General features: G+C 42.8%; 1 protein-coding gene across 3 annotated transcripts in view; it reads left to right on the top strand.

The window, feature by feature from the left end:
* The window catches only part of ADCY8 (adenylate cyclase 8), a 218,765-nt gene that overhangs the window by 158,544 nt on the left and 39,865 nt on the right, over positions 1 to 20,356 (top strand). For 2 of the 3 annotated variants that reach the window (XM_004265316.1, XM_033419778.2), the window contains 2 exons: positions 1,243 to 1,332; positions 14,878 to 15,050. In XM_004265316.1, coding sequence (XP_004265364.1) covers positions 1,243 to 1,332; positions 14,878 to 15,050 — 263 coding nt within the window. The remainder of the gene's footprint in view (positions 1 to 1,242; positions 1,333 to 14,877; positions 15,051 to 20,356) is intronic. The other variant, XM_033419777.2, reaches the window with a different exon arrangement.

Genomic DNA, 20,356 nt, shown 5'->3' with positions numbered 1-20,356 from the left:
TTGTCCATGATTTAGGGATCTAGATTTTAGGAGAGATTTATCTGATCCCAGGTTTTGAACATTGAGGGAGGCTAGTTGAGGCATCGTCTTGTGGCTGAAACCATCATTGTGCCCTTTGGGCCTAAGGGAGGGTCTCCAAGTGTTCAGGGACCCAAACTGTGAACCCCACAATTGTCAGCCCCTGTGTTGGAGGTTTATACTGCCTGAAATCCATTGTCCAAATTGGCCCAATAATTACTTAGAGTATATGTCGCTCAAGCTCTGCGGTTGGCCTTGTAGTAAAGGAGTCTATGAAGAAAGAGGGAAATCCCCAAAGAAAAGGGAAACCATAATCTAATTACATTCATCGTCTAATGAACATTTTATAGATTATGGCAATTGAAAATGGAAGTACTTAGGATCATTGATCACAGACTGCCAAGTCGTAGCCAGGATCTCAAGTCTTGATGAATCAGATGTTCCTGGGGTGCAGGATTTGGAAATAAACCCAATGACTGTAGGTCAGGGTTACCTCTGGGGCCAACCGTGCCACAGTGGAGTGGAAGTTCAGAGGCTTTGGAGTCAGATAGACCTGCGTTCAAATCTCAGCTCCACCACTTACCAGCTTGGCAACCCTGGACAAGTTACTTTGCTTCTCGGAGTTTCATATTTTTCAGTTGTAAAATGGGGATAAAAGTGGTAGCTACGTCACAAGGTGGTCGTGAGGCCTTTTTGTACAAAGTCTCTGGCACAGCACGGGCGCTCGGCCACCGGGAGCTATGCTTTTCTGAGCGCCACAGAATCTCCTACAGCAATTTCTGGCCTAGGAAGTGCCCACCTCCCCGACGCTAAGCGTCTTTCTGGAAAGCGTGCCCCCTTGGATCCCTCGAATCTGCCCAGCTGTTGACGTGGAGACAGGCTGTGAGTGTTCCCCAGACCTTTTCTCCTGCCACCTGGCTCTCTCTTCAAAGCCCCACTTCAGTGACCCTCTGGGAGGGGGTCAACAGAGCAGTCTTACCCAGGTTTCGTGACTGGCTTGCAAATGTTTTTTCTGAGCCAGTACTTTCTTTAAAATGAAAGGAAAAATCCCAGCTGGCACTGAATTCTGAAATCAAACCCCTCTAGGGCCTGGCCTGCTCCAGGCATTTGCTGAAACCCAAGAGCAGTAGCAGAGGACTCCGTCTCCAGCTTACACTGACTTTGTTGTTCCTGTGTTTTTTTTTTTGTTTGTTTCTTGTTGTTCTTTTTTTTCTTAATCCGCAGCTGTGGTGTGATTTTGACAAGTCGATACCCTTGAAGAACCTGACTTTCAATTCCTCAGCTGTGTTTACAGATATCTGCTCCTACCCAGAGGTATTTATTCACGAGCTCCCCTTGGCGAGACTGGGGCTTAGGTATCTCCACAGCTCCAGAAGAACAGGACTGGCTGAGGGCCTTAGACATGCTAGCACTCCAGAGGCCCGTCTTCCCTCCGCTGCCTCTCCTGTATCTTCTGCTTCTCCCTCTGCCTCTTTCCTGCTCGCTCCTCTGCCTCTCCTTCCCGTTTCTCTCTTCCTTATTCTCCCTCCTCCTTTTCTTTCTTCTGCACTTTCCCCTCCATCCACTTTCCTCTTTCCCTTTTCCTTCTCTTCCCTTCTCATTTCCTGTAACTCGTCTTAAAGCCCTAGAGCAGAATGTGCTGTTATCTCCAACATAGGGCAGGGCACAGAGTTATCGCTCAACATTCGCGGCACTGGAAAAGGAAGGATGGAAGGAAGAAAGAAAGGAAGGAGGGAAGGAGGGAAAAAGGAAGGAAGCAAGAGGAAATAGAAGGAAGGAAGGAAGTGCAGAAAACAACAGCTAAACATAAATCAAAGTGGTATAGAAAATGCCCAGAGCATCACAAACTCAGGAGGTATCCCAACAGGACACTCACCGTCATATTGTAAGTCTGACCCTCTCTTGGCTACACAGCTGCTAGTCTGGCCCTGGGCCTTGGGGTCAGTTTAAGGGGTCAGGCAAAGGACAGTCTTTGGCTCTGTTAAGCCATGACCCAGATCTTCACATATTGGGATGTAAGTTCTGGGTCAGGAGGGAAGACAGTTGGGACGTCCCAGTGGGCCCCAGCCAACCCTATACCTTGAAGACCTTGGGTAGGTTTTTATTCTCTGAGACCCCCTCCAATGTGTGGTGGAGGAAAGGCTCTCTGTTATCTCACCTTGGCCCCAGAATTGGTCTGAGAAATGTTCTGAGAAGGACAGAAAGCCTCACCTCTGACCCCAGATATAGAGCATCTACTTGATTTGCATAACATCGTAAAATCTTCAGGATATGTGGAGGATGCTATGACCATCTCCATGTTGTAGGTAATGAAACTCAGGCTCAGAAAGTAGCTTGCTCAGTGCTACTCATGCCTGGCTTCCATTCTTTCTCATTTCTCTTCATTCTTCCTCCCTTTCTGTCCTTCCCTTATTAATTCAGTTATTAAGATTTAGTACTGCAATTCAAACCGTATCTGGCTTATTCTTGAGCTCATACTTATGAATCCAGGCTCCGTCCCTAGGGAAGAACCAGGCTGTTCCTAAGGAAGCCCTGAGCAGGATGGGACTGGCTCTGGTTTCAGGGCTGTGTGGGGCAGACCATGTGCTCTGGGACTCTCCCACCAAGTAATGAGTGAGCTCCGATTTTGTAAACTCTGTGGGACACCAGCTCCCTGAGAACTTCGCAGTTTGGAGGGCATGAGGAGTGTCCCAAGAGGCAGTAAGTTGGCCAAGAATCAGACATTTAGAGTTAGGCAAACGCTGGATTTCACTCCCAGTTGAGCCCCTTTACTTGGTAGCAGTAGAATCTTGAATCAGTTCATCCTCTCTCTGAACCTCAGCTTCCTCATCTGTAAAGTGGGAAAAATAATACCTCCTTCACACGGTGATTGTGGAATTAAAGAATATCATGTTCTCGCAGTGCCTATCTAGATGAGGTGGCACACGTTGAGTTTCTAACGTGTGGTCTGACATGAAGTTGGTGTTTGCGAAGTACTAATCTGGACCTCTGAATCAACACTTGATGTATACCCTTGGCCCCAAACTTGAACTCCCAAACTCAGGACCACAGCACGCATGGATTTCCCCGTCCTGAGAAAGGGGTGGGCAAGCTTCTGGATCACAGAGCTTCATCTCTGTGCCTCCGCAAAATAAGGATGAAAGTAATACCTTCTTGATCGGTTGTTGTGAGGACTGAGTGAATTCATCCATGTAAAGTGTTTAGAGCAACACCTACCACAAAGTAGCTGCTGATTAAATGTCAGCTGTGACTTATTTACTAAGTAAAAAGGCTTAGAGCTTGCACCATCAATATATATTTATCTATAAGTTACATACCTATACCACTGTACTAACATACCATGTACATTATGAAACATACTCATAAAATAGAAATGTTAAAAAGTGAGATAGAATAAATGAGTCCAAGTTTTAATATTTTCCTCCCACAGACAAAGGATCATCTTGCCCAGGGGTCAGCAAACTATGGCCACAGGCCAATTGCCACCTGCCACCTGTTTTGTAAATAAAGTTTGATTGGGGCACAGACACACTCATGTGTTAGCAATGTCTACAGCTGCTTGTATAATAATACAACGGTAGAGTTGAGTAGTTACAACAGAGGTGGTGTGGCCCACTAAGCCAAAAATGTTTGCTGTCTGGCCTGTTGACAAAGTCTGCTGACTCCCAACATCCCGTCAGGTACAGAAATCCCACTGGCCTAAAATGTGGGCATCTGGACTCTCTCCATCACCAGCTACTACAGCAACCTGGTTTGACCCACCATTTGCCATCCTGACATATATGGCCGTGCTTCTCTCCCTAAGGATTTGTCTACCAAACTAGAAGGAATCAAACATTCAAACCTTCTAAAAGGCTTAATCTGCACAACCACCTCCCATCACTCACAAGTGTGTGTCCGCAAGCAAATCACTTCCTCTCTCTGAGCCTTGGTTTCCTCGTCTGTATACCGGACCTTTCCACCTCACCCGTGAGAAACGATTCTCAGGCCGGAAGCAGTTGATTAAGCTGGATGATGTGACATAAACATGAGAGGCTGTCATCATATATGGTATAAAGTATAGTTTATTTCTGAACTGGAGCTTGCCAATTACTAAAAAAGAGTGAAGATACAGGAAACGACCGTGAAGAAAGCCGTGTCCCAGCTACGATTTGAGAGGTAGTCTAAGAGGGGAGCGAAGAGACATAGGTTTGTAGTGAATGACAGGCACGTGCACAAACCATTCCCATCATCTCAAACACCAGAATGCGGTTCTCGGGAGGCTCAATGGGAAGATCTTCATTTTACAATCGAGCCCCTTTAGTCTATGCTCTGGCGCATTTGAATGACTAGTCAACTGTACTTGCAAGAGCAATCAGTATGCTATGGTTTTAAAGGGTCCCTGAGAACCAATTTTCCCTAGAAGTCTAATCATCTGCGTCTTTGTATCCTGGCACTTTCTGCCATTTCTCCCCCATGAATTCAGGTCCTAGCCAGCTGCAAGCCTCTCTTTTTCAAGTAGACTCAATCCCTTCGGATTACTTCCTGCCAGCTCACATATCCTTAAGGCATCATCTTAGTACCCTCACTCCATCCTTTCTATAATTTATTTATCTAACTAGAACATTTTTTCCAACCTTTCAAATTTATAAATTGCTTTAAGGAGAAAAGACAATATTGTATAATTTTCAACATTACCTTAAGGGCCCAGCACGGGACAGAGCCCACAGTCTATTTAATAGTTTTCCTTTAAAAAAGATGTATTTCCAGTGGAGTAGCCGAGACAAGATTTGCCTTGCCACCTGAAACAGCTTAAAAATAAATAAATAAATACGTGAAACAATAGTTTTCAAGACACTGGGCATCAGGTATTGAAGGACAGCAATCCCTGAAAAACAAGAAGCAAATTAAGTGAGTCCTGTGATTGCCAGAGCTGTATCTCGTTCTTTTTTTTTTTTTTTTAAATTTTGTGGCCACACCACGTGGCATGTGGGATCTTAGTTCCCTGACCAGGGATCGAACCCACACCCCTGTAGTGGAAGTGCTGAGTCTTAACCACTGGACAGCCAGGAAAGTCCCATGTATCTTGCTTTAAGAGATCTTGTTTTCAGACTGGCTCAGGTTGGAAGAACACACATGGAACCCTGTGCAACTCCCGGATTTGAGGAGACAGAGCCGAGAATCTGGGGGGACCAAGGTGGCTAGAGTTTGTAGGACTCACTACCAGAGAGAAGAGAGTTGCAGAGACAGAGAAAAGCTCAGAGATCTGCAGAGGGTCCGATCAGTGCATGCATGTGAGGAAGCTAAGCAATGCTTGGGAAAGAACCATCTGAAAGGATTAGTGCCCAGCGCTCACACAGGGCTGGGAATAGTGTCTTTTCCCACCAACCAGACTGAAAAACATCATAATTCGTGGGGCATTAAGTAGAGCAATCGGATGAGTCCTGCTGCAGGAGCATACAATAATTATCCCTAGATTCTATGCTGCTCTAGTTCTTCCTAAAAAATCTTAAAAGACTGAAAGTCTAAGAAGACTTTTCTTCTTTCTTTTTAAGGTCAGCCTGTTTGTGTGTGTGTGCGTGTGTGTGTGTATTACAAAAATGAAAATAAATCCAATCAGATAATGAAATAAACATATAGGGCAATCAGTCTTTAAGTAGGGATAATTACTGTAAAAGAAATGAGTCCTACATAGTTTTCCCTTCAAGTCAAGCGTTTTGTTGCTTAATAAACTTCTTGTTTAAAGAAATAACGAGAAATATCTTATATTAGAAAATGTGAAGTTATATTTCTATATTGGAAAAGAATGTTCATATCAGTCTTCTTTGTAATAGCCAAAAACTGGAAACAACCCAAATGTCTATAAACAGATGAAAGGGTATAAAAAATTGTAGACTATCCCTCCAGTGAACTACTGCTCATCAGTAGTGAGAAATGATCTATGGATATATGTGCAATAACATGGCTGAATCCTAAGATCATTATGCTGAAGGAAATAAGCCAAAAAAACAAAAGTATGCATTTTCATGGTCCCACTGATCTAAAACTCTAGAAAATGCAAATTGATACGTAATAGCAGAAAGAAATCAGTGGTTTCCTGGCTTGGGATGTGGGAGGGAGGAATTATAAAGGGGTACAATGAAACTCATGCAAGTGTTCATTTTCTTGACTGTGATGGTTTCACCGACTTATGCAAATACTGAAACTCATCAAATTGTGTACGTTAGATATATGCAGTTCATCGTAGGTCAATCATAACTCAATAAAGCCATTTAAAACGTTAAGTACAAAAGAGGAATCAGAAAGACAGACAGTGAAAGACAAGAGGGAAGCAGAATTACAGAAAGTCTGTTAGAAACCTGTAGTCAGAACATTTTGGCTTAAATGGCAGCTCTGATGCTTATAACTGTGGTCTTGAGCAACTTACTGAAGCTCTTGGAGCCTCATTTCCACCCTGGGGGTAACTGTGCCTGCCTCAGGAGGCAGGAGACTTAGATTGATAGAACATATGTATACATTTACTATAGTTCCTGGTACAAAATAAATGCTCATTAAACATCAGTCATCTTGATGATGATGATGATGATGAAGATGAGGGAAGAAAGGGGGGAGTTAAAAGAGGAAGATAAAAGGGAGAAAAAGCAAAAAGGAGCAAAAGAGCAGGAAGAGAAACAATGAAAAGAGAAGAGAGAATCAATGATAATAAAGCAAATAAGCAGAGTTTTTTTAATTCCAAAAGTGACTGTACAAATTGGTGCTCCCCTAAACTCTTGCCTTCATTTCTCCGGTTAACTCCTCAGGTAGGAATCAGAACCTTAAGTGATTCTGAAGGAAAATTTATTCATTGTGGTCTAAAATCCCCAGCAAGTAAGTATTCAGGATAAAATTAGATTTTCCCAAGCTTCCACAGTGGCAGTCCCACCAAATAATTCAAACACAGGATAAGTGTCAAAGAGCTCCACTGTCATTTCAGAACTTTTCATAGTTGAACAGAGGGATCTTATATAAGCTCATTTTGCTTCTACACTGAGCCAGTTTTAGGTTATGGCTAAATACACAGAGGAGGTCATTTTGTTTTTTCCCAAATAATTAATTTTTGGAATTGCCTTTCCCCACAAAGTGCCAAAAGCCGTAATAACACAGCATGATCCAAAAAGCCATTCCCATCTCACTGAAGCTTAGATTCCAAGGCTCTAAGGACATTAATTGTGCCTGGGAAACAGAATAGGCTTGAATGACAGAGGCTGTGTGGTGACATAGAGTGAGCAAGCCCTCTTCTTTTGCCATTTACTAGCTGTGTAGCCTTGGGCAAGTCACCTAACCTCTCTGAGCCTCAGTTTCCTCATCTGTATAATGGGATTATTAACAATACTACCTATCTTATAAGATTGGTTGGGTGACAAATAGAGATAATATACATAAAACATTCACTGAATGTTAGCTTCTTCTCTCCCTCTCTTTCTTGAAGACTTTGGTAACTAAGAGTGAATAGTGCCTGCCCAAGAAGAGATCTGAATTTAAGGAAGAAGATAGGGATGTAACAATTTTTTTTTAAATACGCAAGACTTTATGCTCTAAACATGAGATTATCTACGTAATCATGTGTACACCATGTGACTAAAAATCCGAACAGGCCACAGTTTCATAGCAATACCAACCTCCTATCAATTATTTACAAAATGGTGACCACCATGAGTTGGATCATTCTCAGGGAGCCAGACCCTTCCAGACCCTCCCTTGTTGCCCAGGCCAAGGGAGTGGCCTTGGAGAGCAGGCACATACTCAGACAATGCCACCATTGTCCTCAGACAATGCCACCATCGTCCTCAGACAATGCCACCATCATCCTCTTTGCTGATTGTTCTTAGCTGAAAGCGTATGCTTCCTAGGTACGTTCAACAATGTCAAGTCGTTATCCTCTGGGAACAAATTTAATTTTTGAAAGTCACCAAGATGAGTGATCTGGCTGGACATCACTGTTTAGGAATCAAATACAGAGAGATGCATTTTTGGTGTTTTTCAAAAATGGAGAGAGCTCTGAGCTCAGTCATCAAAGATGCGTGGTCAGGATAAGCACATAGTCCCCCAAGGTGACTACGCTGAATTGACCAATAACAATCATCAGGAGAAGCATCATTCTTATATTAAAAAAAAATTAGGTAGTGATGTCTTTCCATAAGAAATAGCTATTCGCCTGCTCATTGATTCAGTTTTGCCTCATAGTTATACTGAGTCATCATTTGTGGACATCGTTAACATAGCTGTGTCCTTCTGTGCATTATTATGAGGTAAAAAGAGTGACTGGAGCTGCAGTCCCTTCTAGGAAGTAACCAGAAGAGTACACCCTCAACCCAAGTCAGACACAGACATCAGCACATCTGCTCATGGAATTTAAATGCAGTTTCAGCAGATCTAAGTTAGTAACTCTAAGGTGCTAGAGAACATTCATCATTCTTCCTCTAGTATTGGGGAGGAAAGGGGAGGTCAACCATGGAAACCAGGATCTAGAACAAGCCAAAACAGAGTAAGATTGTACCAGAGCACCACACACACGCACAATTCCCTTTCCCCTGCCTAATACAACCAGGAAACAGCTTGGAGGGTCAGGTCATTTATCTCCACTCAGCACCCGGGGTGGCCCCAGGTTCATGCCAGCCTCACTCCTGGGCCACGAGAGGGGTCAGAGCTCAGGGAGAGGCAGAGAAGCCCTGTCGTTGGCCCATGTGCCCTTCACTGTTCTGCTTGTACCCAGACTTGCAGTTGCAAAGAGTTAGATTTTGTGTGAATCAGGAAGTTGGAATCTTTTCTTTGAATGACAGTGACTCCCCCAAATTATCTGCTCTCTTTCCTTCTTGTTCCGTGAGTTCATGATGCCACGGGATTTTGGCAGCAACCAAATGGGTACAGACACTCCAGTATATAGTACGCGTGTGGGCGGTTGCTCAAGCCCTTCGTTGAGTTATTGTGTAAAATTCTTCTTCCTCCTTCTCCTCTAAGAGGAAAATGTGCACATAGAGCTAAGGTAATTTACGATGCATTAAGACAATGTCCTGGCATTAGGATGGTGCCTTCCAGCCTGGAACAATTCTTGCTGCCCGGCAGGTCCTCAATCAACCGAATGTAGAAAACCGAATGCGTGGTTTAGTTTGTTAAATGCTCACTTCAAGGAAACAGGCTATTGCTCCCCTTAGCACTTTGTCAAGACGTGGGACTCCAATTTTCTTCAGTACAGACTTAGAAGAAATTCTTAATTTGTAATTTCCCAACTCAATATATCATCTGAGAGAAGAAAACCTTGAGTATTAAGAAGCAGAGAAGCGTTACAGTACTTCGTCCGTCTTCTGTAAAATGGGCATAAGAATAGCACCTGTCCTTGGGTCTTTTTAAGAATTAAAAGAACACATGCCCAACAAAATGCTTAGTTATTGTCATTGCATCTGTCTTCCACTAACTTACCCCGATGCATAGGCATCCTCACTGCCAGTTGATCCCCCATCTTACCTAGAGTTCATCTAATATAAGAACCTCTAACCACGTAACATCTTCACTGAAGATGTTAGTCCATCTTCTTCTACCTACATTTCAACCTAGTTACCAAAATGCCTGTGACCTCTTTTTCTTATTGAGGTACAGTTGATTTACAATATTATATTAGTTTCAGGTATACAACATAGTGATTCAAAATCTAATCCAATTAACATTATTATAAAATATTGGCTATATTCTCTGTGCTGTACAATATACCCTTGTAGCTTATTTAGTTTATATATAGTAGTTTGTATCTCTTAATCCCCTACCCCTATCTTTTTTTAAATTACTTTTTGTTGGAGTACAGTTTCTTTACAATATTGTGTTAGCTTCTACTGCACAGCAAAATAAATCAGCCATACGTGTACATATATCCCCTCCCTTTAGGATTTCCCTCACATTTAGGACACCACAGAGCATGAAGTAGAGTTCCCTGTGCTATACAGTTATGTTCCCGTCAGTTCTCTATTTATACATAGTATCTTTCTCCTAATTTGGGCACCTTTTTTTTCCTAACTAGGGTACCAAAGTGCTGATACCCATTACAGCATCCAATCTTTTTATTTTTCTGATCAAAAAAAAAGTGTCAATATTGGGTGTCTTCTTGCCTCAGAATACATAGCTTATCTGTTCCTTTTCTTAAAAGATTGCTGGAAACTTTGCCCAGTATCTAACATTTCTCATATAAATCCTGGCATTATTATTTTTCATCATTAAAAGATCTAGGAAGAAGCAGAGAACCCCATTACTACATGGGATACAGAATCCTTGGGAATACATTTGAATATATTTGATACGGCGTGTTACAATCAGATCAAAGGACATTACAGAGAGCCGTAGTTCAGTTGAATGCTGTGTCACATCTGTGTACATATTTTGCATTGTTGTAATTATAGTATATATAAAATTCTGTGTCCTTCTTTCCAGTTGTAAATTATTTTGAAGATATTTTCTCTCTTACCGTTTAAATGCTCTTCTCAAAACCTTTGTCTGTGGGGATTTTTTTCTTTGGACTGTATGTTTTTTCACTACTATCTCCTAATTCCCCTCCTCACGCCCCCAACAGTCCCTAATCGATGTCCTTACTTCTCTTCTTCCACAGCCCCTCAAACATGATAGTCTCTAAATTTTAGTCTCTCTTCTGTCTTTATTCTTTTTTTGTTTTTTTTGCGGTACGCGGGCCTCTCACTGTTGTGGCCTCTCCCGTTGCGGAGCACAGGCTCCGGACGCGCAGGCTCAGCGGCCATGGCTCACGGACCCAGCCGCTCCGCGGCATGTGGGATCTTCCCGGACCGGGGCACGAACCCGTGTCCCCTGCATCGGCAGGCGGACTCTCAACCGCTGCGCCACCAGGGAAGCCCTGTTTTTATTCTTTATATTCTTCTTGGGTGGTGTCTTCCGCACCTGGGAGCTCAGCTGAACAATGTGTGTCTCGAGACCCCAAATGTCTTCTGAACCGCAACCTCGTGTTTGTAGATGTTCACAAGAGTCCTTACGGAATCATCCGTTTGGTGCCTGAAGCTTGAGGGGCCTAAAACTGAACCTGTTCCCTTTCCCCCATCCTTTATCTGTTGTTTTTTTCTTAGTAGGTTAATCCAAGCTGGGAATCTTAGCACCACTTCTGACTCTTCTCTTTTCCTCACCTCCAAATCACCTTTTATCTCTTAGGTCTAAGCCAGGACCTCTAAGTCTACTGGGTAGATCTCCTACCTTGTCCTTAAATCTTCAGCTTTTCTCCTTTTTTTTTTTTTTTTCCTGCGGTGCGCGGGCCTCTCACCACTGTGGCCTCTCCCGTTGTGGAGCACAGGCTCCGGATGCGCAGGCTCAGCGGCCATGGCTCACGGGCCCAGCCGCTCCGCGGCATGTGGGATCTTCCCGGACCGGGGCACGAACCCGTGGCCCCTGCATCGGCAGGCGGACTCTCAACCACTGCGCCACCAGGGAAGCCCAGCTTTTCTCCTTTAATTACAATCCATCTTGTACTCTTCCCTTCCACAACCTGTTTCTAAAGCACTGAGCTGATGAATCCTCTACAAACATGAAACCCATTCATGTCTCCTTGTGGAATAAAGTACACTTCTCAGTGAAACATGTAAGAGTTTTTGCAGTGTGGCTTTGCCTCCTATTCCTGCCTTATCACACCTATGAACCCCTATACCTAGGGTCCATTCAAGGGACACTCTAGGAGCTGTGGACCTTCTAAGTTCCTGGGGTAACTTAAAAGAACACAGAAACTATTTGTTGTTTAACAGAAACTTGGGAATTGCATTGAATCCAGCACCCTCCCAAGTTATAGGAAGCATGGGATTGATGGGTCCAGACCCAGCTGAAAGAGAAGGGTTTTCACAAAGTCCTAACACTTCTGTTCTTCTCCCATTTCCTGGTCCCACCCACACTATTCATTCAAGGCACAAAAGAAACAGATGAGAAGCTGCTAATGGTATTTTTCTAGGGGCCGCATTCCTTTGATGTCTTGTGGTTTACAGCATCCCCGGAAGGTTCAGCTCTATACTTTAGAGTAGAAAGTTGCCTAAACCATGCAAGGCAGTGAGTGGGGTGATTCCTTTCAATGGATTGGCGAGAGCACACTAACACAATTGGTTGAGGCCACAAAAAGAGAAAGATCTGTTCAACCATTGTGCAAATGTGTGACTATATTTAGCTATTACACTTTCAGAAGTCTTGGTAGAGAAAGGAGGGCAACACATTTGAAACCTGCCTGCCTATGTTACTAGCTCTACTTAGGATCAATTTTATGATTCTCTAATGTACCCAAGGAATTCATTCTCCTATAGCTTTGTTCCTTTATACCTTTCAGTTCCCTCCATTCTGTCCTCCCAGAATGTTCTTCCTGTTCCATTTTCTGTCATGTAAAATTCAATCCATCCTTGAGATCCTTTTCAAACTCAGCTCTCCTATAAAGCCTTCTCCAGACTTGCTTCCTCCAGACAGAATGTACTCCTTCTGCCTCTGTATTCCCGTCACATTGGATCACATTCCTGAAAGATCATTTTCCACAGGATGCTACCATTGGCATTTTTGTCTATTTCACATTTTAGACCATGAGTTCCTTTAGACCTGGGCCATCTCTTTGAATTCCCAGTGCCTAGCACCATGCCGTGATTATGACATGCATGCAATAAATGCTGGTTACATTTTTTAAATTTCACTGTGGTGCCCTCATAAGTTTTTGCTCAAGAGCACAATCATTTCAATGACTTTGGACCTAATAAGTGATTCATAATTTGCATCGACAAAGCCATGCATGACCATTTGTTTTGATGCAGGTAACAACGAAACAGGACCCCTCAGATCTATTCCTCTTTCCTCCATTTGTTTAAATGGAAGATCTTGGGAGTTTCTCTGGATGGAGAAAATAAACTCTGAGCAATGAACTTATTATTGCCTGCTCACTTCACTCACAGCTTCCTTCACAGAGGCATCAAGATGAGTTAACCTAAAAATCTTGCCAAGGGAAGATCTTAAAGGAGAGTTGAAGAAAGCTTATCATCCTATTGGAGACAAGGACATAATTGGATTTATTAGGAAAGGAAGAGACAAAAGTAAAGGACTCCCCAAACACTGGGCCCCTTAAGGGCAGGGCAGGGCCTTATTCATTTCTGAGTCCACCCCGTGTACCACAAAGGCACTGGTCCTTTGCCCTCAGGGGGGAACTTATTCAGGGTGTTGTCCATAGTTGTTGATATCACTGTTTGTTGAAAGTAGACCTGAGTGAGTCAGCTTGACTTAAAAAGTCAGCAATCATGCCTTCAGTAGTTGCTCTGGGATTTCCAGAAATTCTTCTGCCTCTGCCCATACAGAAATTGTCTCTTAGTGTAATAGGAGAGGGAAGACAACCAGTTGTTGGAAAGAACCATGCATAACAAGGCTGGAATGGGTTTTAGAAATTATTAGGCCCAGTATGCCCACTAGAGTTATGTTTACATGCACAGGTTGTACCCAGATATCCTAGGTGCCACTTTCTAGTTATGAGAACTTGAACAATTTACTTAAGCTGTATGAGGCTCAGTTTCTTCACTTGTAAAATGGAAATTATGATTCCCATCTTGACCAGTTACTTTGAAAATTAGAAGAGAAGACAGTGTGTATAAAAATCGAAGTACCGCCACGAAGTGGGCCTTTGATAATGCAAGTTTTATTCTTTTTTCCTACTGGATACTCAGAATCCAAACCTACCGTCCAGAATGATACATGGGATACTTCTATAAGGGAAATGGGTTGAGACACTTCCTACAGAAGGCTGAAATCTAGCTGGGCAGATTGACACCTGGGGGCCACTCCAATATTATAGTCCTTGAGTGGTTCCCAACTGGCCTATTGAGCAGCTACTTCTAATAAGGAGTGGCAGGACTTCCCCCGTGGTCCAGTAGTTGACTCTGCACTTCCACCACACAGGGGACTGGTTTGATCCCTGGTCGGGCAAGTTCCACATGCCGTGCAGGATGGCCCCCCCCCCAAAAAAAATATGGAGTGGCAGATATTATGCTGGGCTGTGAAGGATGCTGTGGAGGAATGAGGCCATATCCAGAAGCACCTGGAGACATGCATGAAGGCTTCTCAGAGGAGAGGACACCTGAGCTAATGCTTGTGAGAGAAGTAAGGCTTAGTCACATGGATGAAACTTGAGAAACAGGGCACTGGAGATGCAAAGCACTGAGGCACGGGAGAGCAGGGAAAGACGTATGGGGGAGAGCCGATAGTGAGGCTGGAACATATGTTGGGATTTGAAAAGTGAAAGGAAATCTGATATATGATGGTCTTGAGAGTTTTGCCATGCAGGAAGGAGAATATAATTTGTGGGAATGGAGAGAAATGAAAAGACTTCAAGTTAAGGAGTGACATGATCAGATCTGTGTTGTGGAAATACTGGATGGAGAATAATAGTGTGTATTCAGTAGGGATTGGGAGCTAGAAGCTGACAGAGCTGCCAGAAAACTGTTGCAAACTGTAGGTGAGAGCTGAAACAGAAACAGGGTAGAAGGAGCAAAGTGGATGGATGTGCAATCTATTAAGGAAGTAGAATCTACAGACTTAGGATGACCTGGCTGTGGAATGTGGGGGAAAAGAAAGGCAACAAAGATGAGAGACCAAGGTTTCTGGCTTGAGGAATGGTGCAAATGGCTCCCCCAAGAATAGGGAACAGAGGTTTGGGCGGTGGTAAGGAAGTGGTGAGTTCAACTTGGGACCTGTTGAATTTGAGGATGGCCTGAGACCTCCAGATGGAGATGCTCAGCAAACATCTGTATAAAGAGACCCACTGGAATCCATGACTGGGAGAGTGAGCCTCCCACATTCCTGTTGAATCTGACCACCTGCCTTCTCTGTTTTCAGTACTTCGTCTTCACGGGGGTGTTGGCCATGGTGACCTGTGCGGTTTTCCTCCGACTTAACTCTGTCCTGAAGCTGGCTGTGCTGCTGATTATGATTGCCATCTATGCCCTGCTGACCGAGACCATCTATGCAGGACTCTTTCTGCGCTATGACAACCTGAATCACAGTGGAGAGTAAGTGCCCATCACCGTGTTCAAAAAGTGCTCAACTTTCAGTGGGAAATGGAACCATTGGGAAAACGATCGAGGTAGAGTTATCAAAATTTGGGGACTTAAGGAGTATCAACATGTTTCTTGTTGTGTACACTCTCTGGATTACCAGTTTAGGCAAAATTCCTAGTTTTCCATTTTATCCTGTATATTCATTACAAATTAATTAATGAATTAAAGTTTGGACTAAACCATAGCTCAGGTCTCCCCAGATCTAATAATTGATGACTCCTTCAACTTTAATAGCTCTAAGATTTGTAGGGTCTGATTATAATTTTGCTGTAGCACTATTAGTAATAGCAGACATTGTGCATTGAGCATTTACTATACTCCTTGCATTTTGTTATTTTTGAAATATAGAAAAATACCAAAAAATAACTTAGCCTAGATTCCTTAGAGAACAGAGCCTGAGGCAAGCATGAAGTGCTAATGCAAACCCAGGGCAGCAAAACTGAGGGAAAAGAGACGTGAATAAGAAAAGGATGGGAAGCAAATACAAGCAAATGCCATGTTGTGCTGACCCCATGAATTGCAAAGCTGGTGCCTTGGGAGTTGCATTCATTTGGCCAATTGAAGTATCTCTGGGTAGGTGATGAGGTAGGGAAGTGTCACAAACAGAGGAGGGGAGAGGAACCTACTGGCTGCTGCCCTCCTCTTTCTCCCATTAGTCTCAGTTCATCTCTGGATGTACTTGCTGGTGACATCACCTGGCCATTTCCACAGCCCTTGGGGAAACCAGATCCCACAACTGCCTTATGGAGCTTCATGGGAGCCAGAAGTGATGGAAAGAGCCAGAGACTGAACATGTTGCTGATTGGCCTTGGGGATGGGAAGCACGTTGGTCTCACTGAGACCAGAGCAAGTGGCCAACAGGCTGAGAGAAAGATGAGGTCAAGTTAGTTCAAGAAGGGACTTCCCTGGAGGTCCAGTGGTTAAGACTCTGTGCTTCCACTGCAGGGGGTGCGGGTACCATCTCTGGTCAGGGAACTAAGATCCCGCATGCGACACGGTGCAACCAGAAGTATTTTTAAATTAAAAAATGAAAATGCAAATGAAAAAAAAGCTAAGATATTTCAAGAAGCCTCAGAAAATGCACCTGATGCTAATAATGTGAACATCTATGAACCAACCCCTGGAAATAAACAATGCTAGCAATTAGTCATGTTTCTTTCTGCATTTTTAAAAGGATAACGTTATTTCAGATATTGTTGAAGTTCCATTTCCCAGCATTGTTCTTTTATCCTCCTCCCAAGAGTCAACTTCTAATGCACTTAATATATATGCTTCCCATCCATGTGTTTTATATATATTTAGTTTTGTCTGTATTATAAATTATATATAAAATTCTTGTGTTGCCATGCAATATAGTATTTTTTAGATCCATCCAGCTTCATATCTACAGATCTGATTCATTTTCTTTTTGAATTTTATTTTATTTTTTATACAGCACGTTCTTATTAGTCATCCATTTTATACACATAAGGGTATACATGTCAATCCCAATCTCCCAATTCATCCCACCACCACCCCCCACCCCCCACTTTCCCCCAAAATATGTTTATCCTTTGACCTATTAAAAGGTTATCAGTACTTCAGTGATCATCATTGAAAATGTCTCCTGGGGTTTAGATCTAAAAGCACACTAGCTGGAGTATAGGGTATCTGCATTTTCCACATTTTAAAATATTGCCAAATGGCTCTCCAACAAGATTGGAACAATTTCTCTCTTACAGGCAGCGGTCCTTGTAATTCTTACTGAATTCCTGAGTGAGAATTTTATCTCATTATTTTCAATAGTAGTTCCTTGATCATGAGTAAATTTGTGCATCTTTTTTGTTGTTGTTTATTGACCATTTTCGGTAAACTTCCAGGTCATGTCTTTTGCCTGGTTTTTCATTAGGTGGTTTGCGTTTTTCTTACTAGATTTGTAAAGGTTCTTTATAAAGTCTAGGTACTAATTTGTGTCTGTTACACATCTGCATCATCCACTTTATATCCGCTACCCTATTTAACCCTCACGGCAACCATCTGAGGAACACAGGCTCAGAGAGGTTCAACAATTACCCAGTTGCACATGGCCAGTAGGTAACAGATCCGGATTCAAACTCAGGTCTTTCTGGCTCCAAAGTCCATGTTTGTAAATAATGCGTACATCTCTCTTAAATCAAGATGAAGAATCTCTCACCATACGCCCAGGGTTCCAAGAAAGTCAAAACAGTTTCAAATTAGGTAAAATAGTTAGTGCCAAGAGATGTCCCATGGCCAAGCAGAAGCTAGCACAAGAGACGGCCGAGAGATGTATGAACCAGATAGGCCACGTTGGTCGTAGAAATAAAAATTAAACCATCTAAAATCTATTCATTCAGAGGAAAACACAGCTTTAATGGAACAAGCCAGGGCTTTGGCTTCAGATCCAGACTCTGTTGCATTGGAAAGTCTCTTCCCAGCTCTGGACCTCACTTTACCCATCAGTGAAGTGGCGTAACTACACTCTGGTACGGGACTGCGTGAGGCTGTGATGTGCCTGGCACATAGTATGTGATCAGTATCTGTTCATTCCTGTCCCCTCCTTCATTTTTAGGAGAAAGGTTTAGTTTTGAATTCTGTTTTGAGGTCTTAAGGAAAAACTGGTAGTTAAGTTGTTAAGTAGGGTTGTAAGAGTAAAGCAGAATCCCAAATTCATTGCTGCTGACATTCAAGTGCTTTTCTCAGCTTCTTCCTGATTCAAGGTCAATTATCGGTTAGTCTTGTATTCACTCACACTCTGCTATCAACAGAATTAAATGAATAAGGAACGGAAGAGTTCGTTCAGCCTTCCCTCTCAGCTGCATTATAAGTCAACAGGTCAGAAGTCAAACTGTGGATCCGTTTGGCAGCCTCAGTCTGCTCATGCTGTTGGAATTTAACCAACCCTGTAGGAGTTCACGTTGGTTCAGGGCATTTCTGCTGGTTGTTCCTGAGGGTCAGGTGCCTGGGAAAGTACAGAGAACCTTGCACAGGGCAGCCCGGCTGCATCCACACTGAGATGACCCCAAATACTCAGACTCTCTATCGTCTCATGAGGCCCCTCCCTGACAACCCCCTGTCTCCGCGGATGACACTGAGCCCAAAACAGGGGAGGCACCCAGTGTCTTACCAGTGTCCCTAAAGATTCATCCTCCTCAGCGTCCCTTCCAGGGACGACTACATCATGACACTTGTGAGTACAAGTTTAGGAGCTAAACCACCTGGATTCAAATGCCATCTCCACCATCAACCAACTGTGTGATCTTTAGCAAATTAATTAAAAGTGACGACGTCTCTAAGCCCTGCTTTTCTCATCTGTAAAGTGAGGATGATAATAGTTCCTATGTTGTAGGAATATACGAGACATCTAATGTGATCACGGAAACTTAGCACAAGGTCTGGCATAGCATAAGCACTTGATGAATACTAACGATTATTATGACCCCTTATATACCACAAATACTGCTGTTCTAGAAATATCCCTACTACCAGCTCTGGACTGCTGTACGCTACCTGATCCCCCAGCCTGCACTCTCAATCCACCCTCCTCAAAGCCGTCAAAGCCATGTGGCCAACACATTACCCTTCTTAAAATCCTTAAGTGTCTCCCTATTGCCTCTAAGGAACAAAAAGTTCAACCTACTTGTCAAGAACGTCCAAGCTCTCCCTGGAGTCCCGTCGACTCCTCCAACCTTATCTCCTGCAGCTCCACAGGTCACCATTTATAGCCCGTAATCTAGCCACAGGAAACCATGTGCCGGTTACCAGATTCTGCACACACCTCCCCCGCCAACCCATCATACTCAAGGCCCTCCCCGCTCAGGGAAGCCCACTCTGATCATTCCTCATTTTCTAATCTGTGCACATAATTTTTTATCATTTTTTGGACTTATCTCTGTCTGTTCCAATCTTTAATTGCCATGTCTTCCTCTTCCATTAGAATAGGAGTTTTGAGGGCAAGGGCCATTACTCATGTTCATATTTTTGGCACTTAGTGGAGTATCTGGCAGCAGGTGTCCAAATAAATGTTTGTTGAATGAAATATGAGATGAATGAGTGACTGATGGAAATATTATTTCATTTAGAATCATATTACACCATTAATTCACAGTAAGCTAAGTGTCATCTATCTACAACCCTATGACTTTTGCTCACCGTTACCCGTAAACCTCGTGTTCCCCATCCTGTAAGCACAATTTGCTTTCGGACTTAAGTGTCGTACCTTTGTTGTGGGCTTTTGTAGGCCCTGCAGATTCACAGATGAATAAGACACTTAAGGAGCTTAGAGGCAAGTATTTATAAGTAAGTGCATGTAGGAGGGCATGATAGCTACAGAAAAAGCCTCGTTGAGATCTGGATTGATAGCCTTCACCATTCACTAGATCTATGAGTTGGAGTGTATCGTTTAACATCTGAGTCTCAGTTTCTGCTTTACTAGAATAGCGCTAATAATATTTTAAGTGTTGCTATGACAATTAAAGTAGGCAATGTATGCAAAGTGTTATTAGAGGTATTACAAAATCAGCGCTAAGCAAATGCAGTCATTAGTATGACAACAGAATAAAAGATAAATTCAAACTGGCTGGTTTATCTTGGGTTTCATGAGGGGAAATGGGAGGTAATCGCTACATTAAAATTTGACTTCAGTTGCTCAGTCGCTAATGCTCCGAACTTGGTGCCTGAGATGTGAATTCTCATCCTGGCTGGGACACAAATCAGCTGTGTGACCTTAAGCCAGTGCCTTCTTCTCTCTGGGCCTCAGTTTTCAACCAATAAATTAAAAGGCTTGCCAGGACTATTATATTATGTATGGTACACATAATATGGAATTGGATGAATCCATTAAATTCACCTTGTAAAGTATTTAATTACACGGAATTCTTTTCATAATACCTACTAAGCGCAAAAGTAGGTTACAAAACAGTACGCACCATACAGTTCTAAATTTGTAAACATAAATATATTTTTGCATAAAGGAAAAGGAAATGACACTGAGGTGATTCCAAAATATTAACCATTGTTTTCTCTGGGTGGTAGGCTGAAGGATAATTTTTATTTTTATTTTTTTATTTGTGAATTTGTATTAGCTTCCAAATTCACTACAACTAGAATGAGTACTTCTATAATGATTAACACTCAAATTAAATAGGAATTTTTATAAGACATCAGATAAGATGATCTCTAAAGATCGTGGTATCCTTGAGAATCACATTATTCTACATGTGTTTTCACTTGGTATGTCCCTTTCTATGAGCATAGGGAGA

This window comes from Orcinus orca, chromosome 17 (genome assembly GCF_937001465.1).
Source record: "Orcinus orca chromosome 17, mOrcOrc1.1, whole genome shotgun sequence".
In the NCBI taxonomy this organism is placed as follows: domain Eukaryota; kingdom Metazoa; phylum Chordata; class Mammalia; order Artiodactyla; family Delphinidae; genus Orcinus; species Orcinus orca.
The sequence above is the reverse complement of the archived record's forward strand: the minus strand, read 5'-3'. Positions and strand labels throughout refer to the sequence as shown.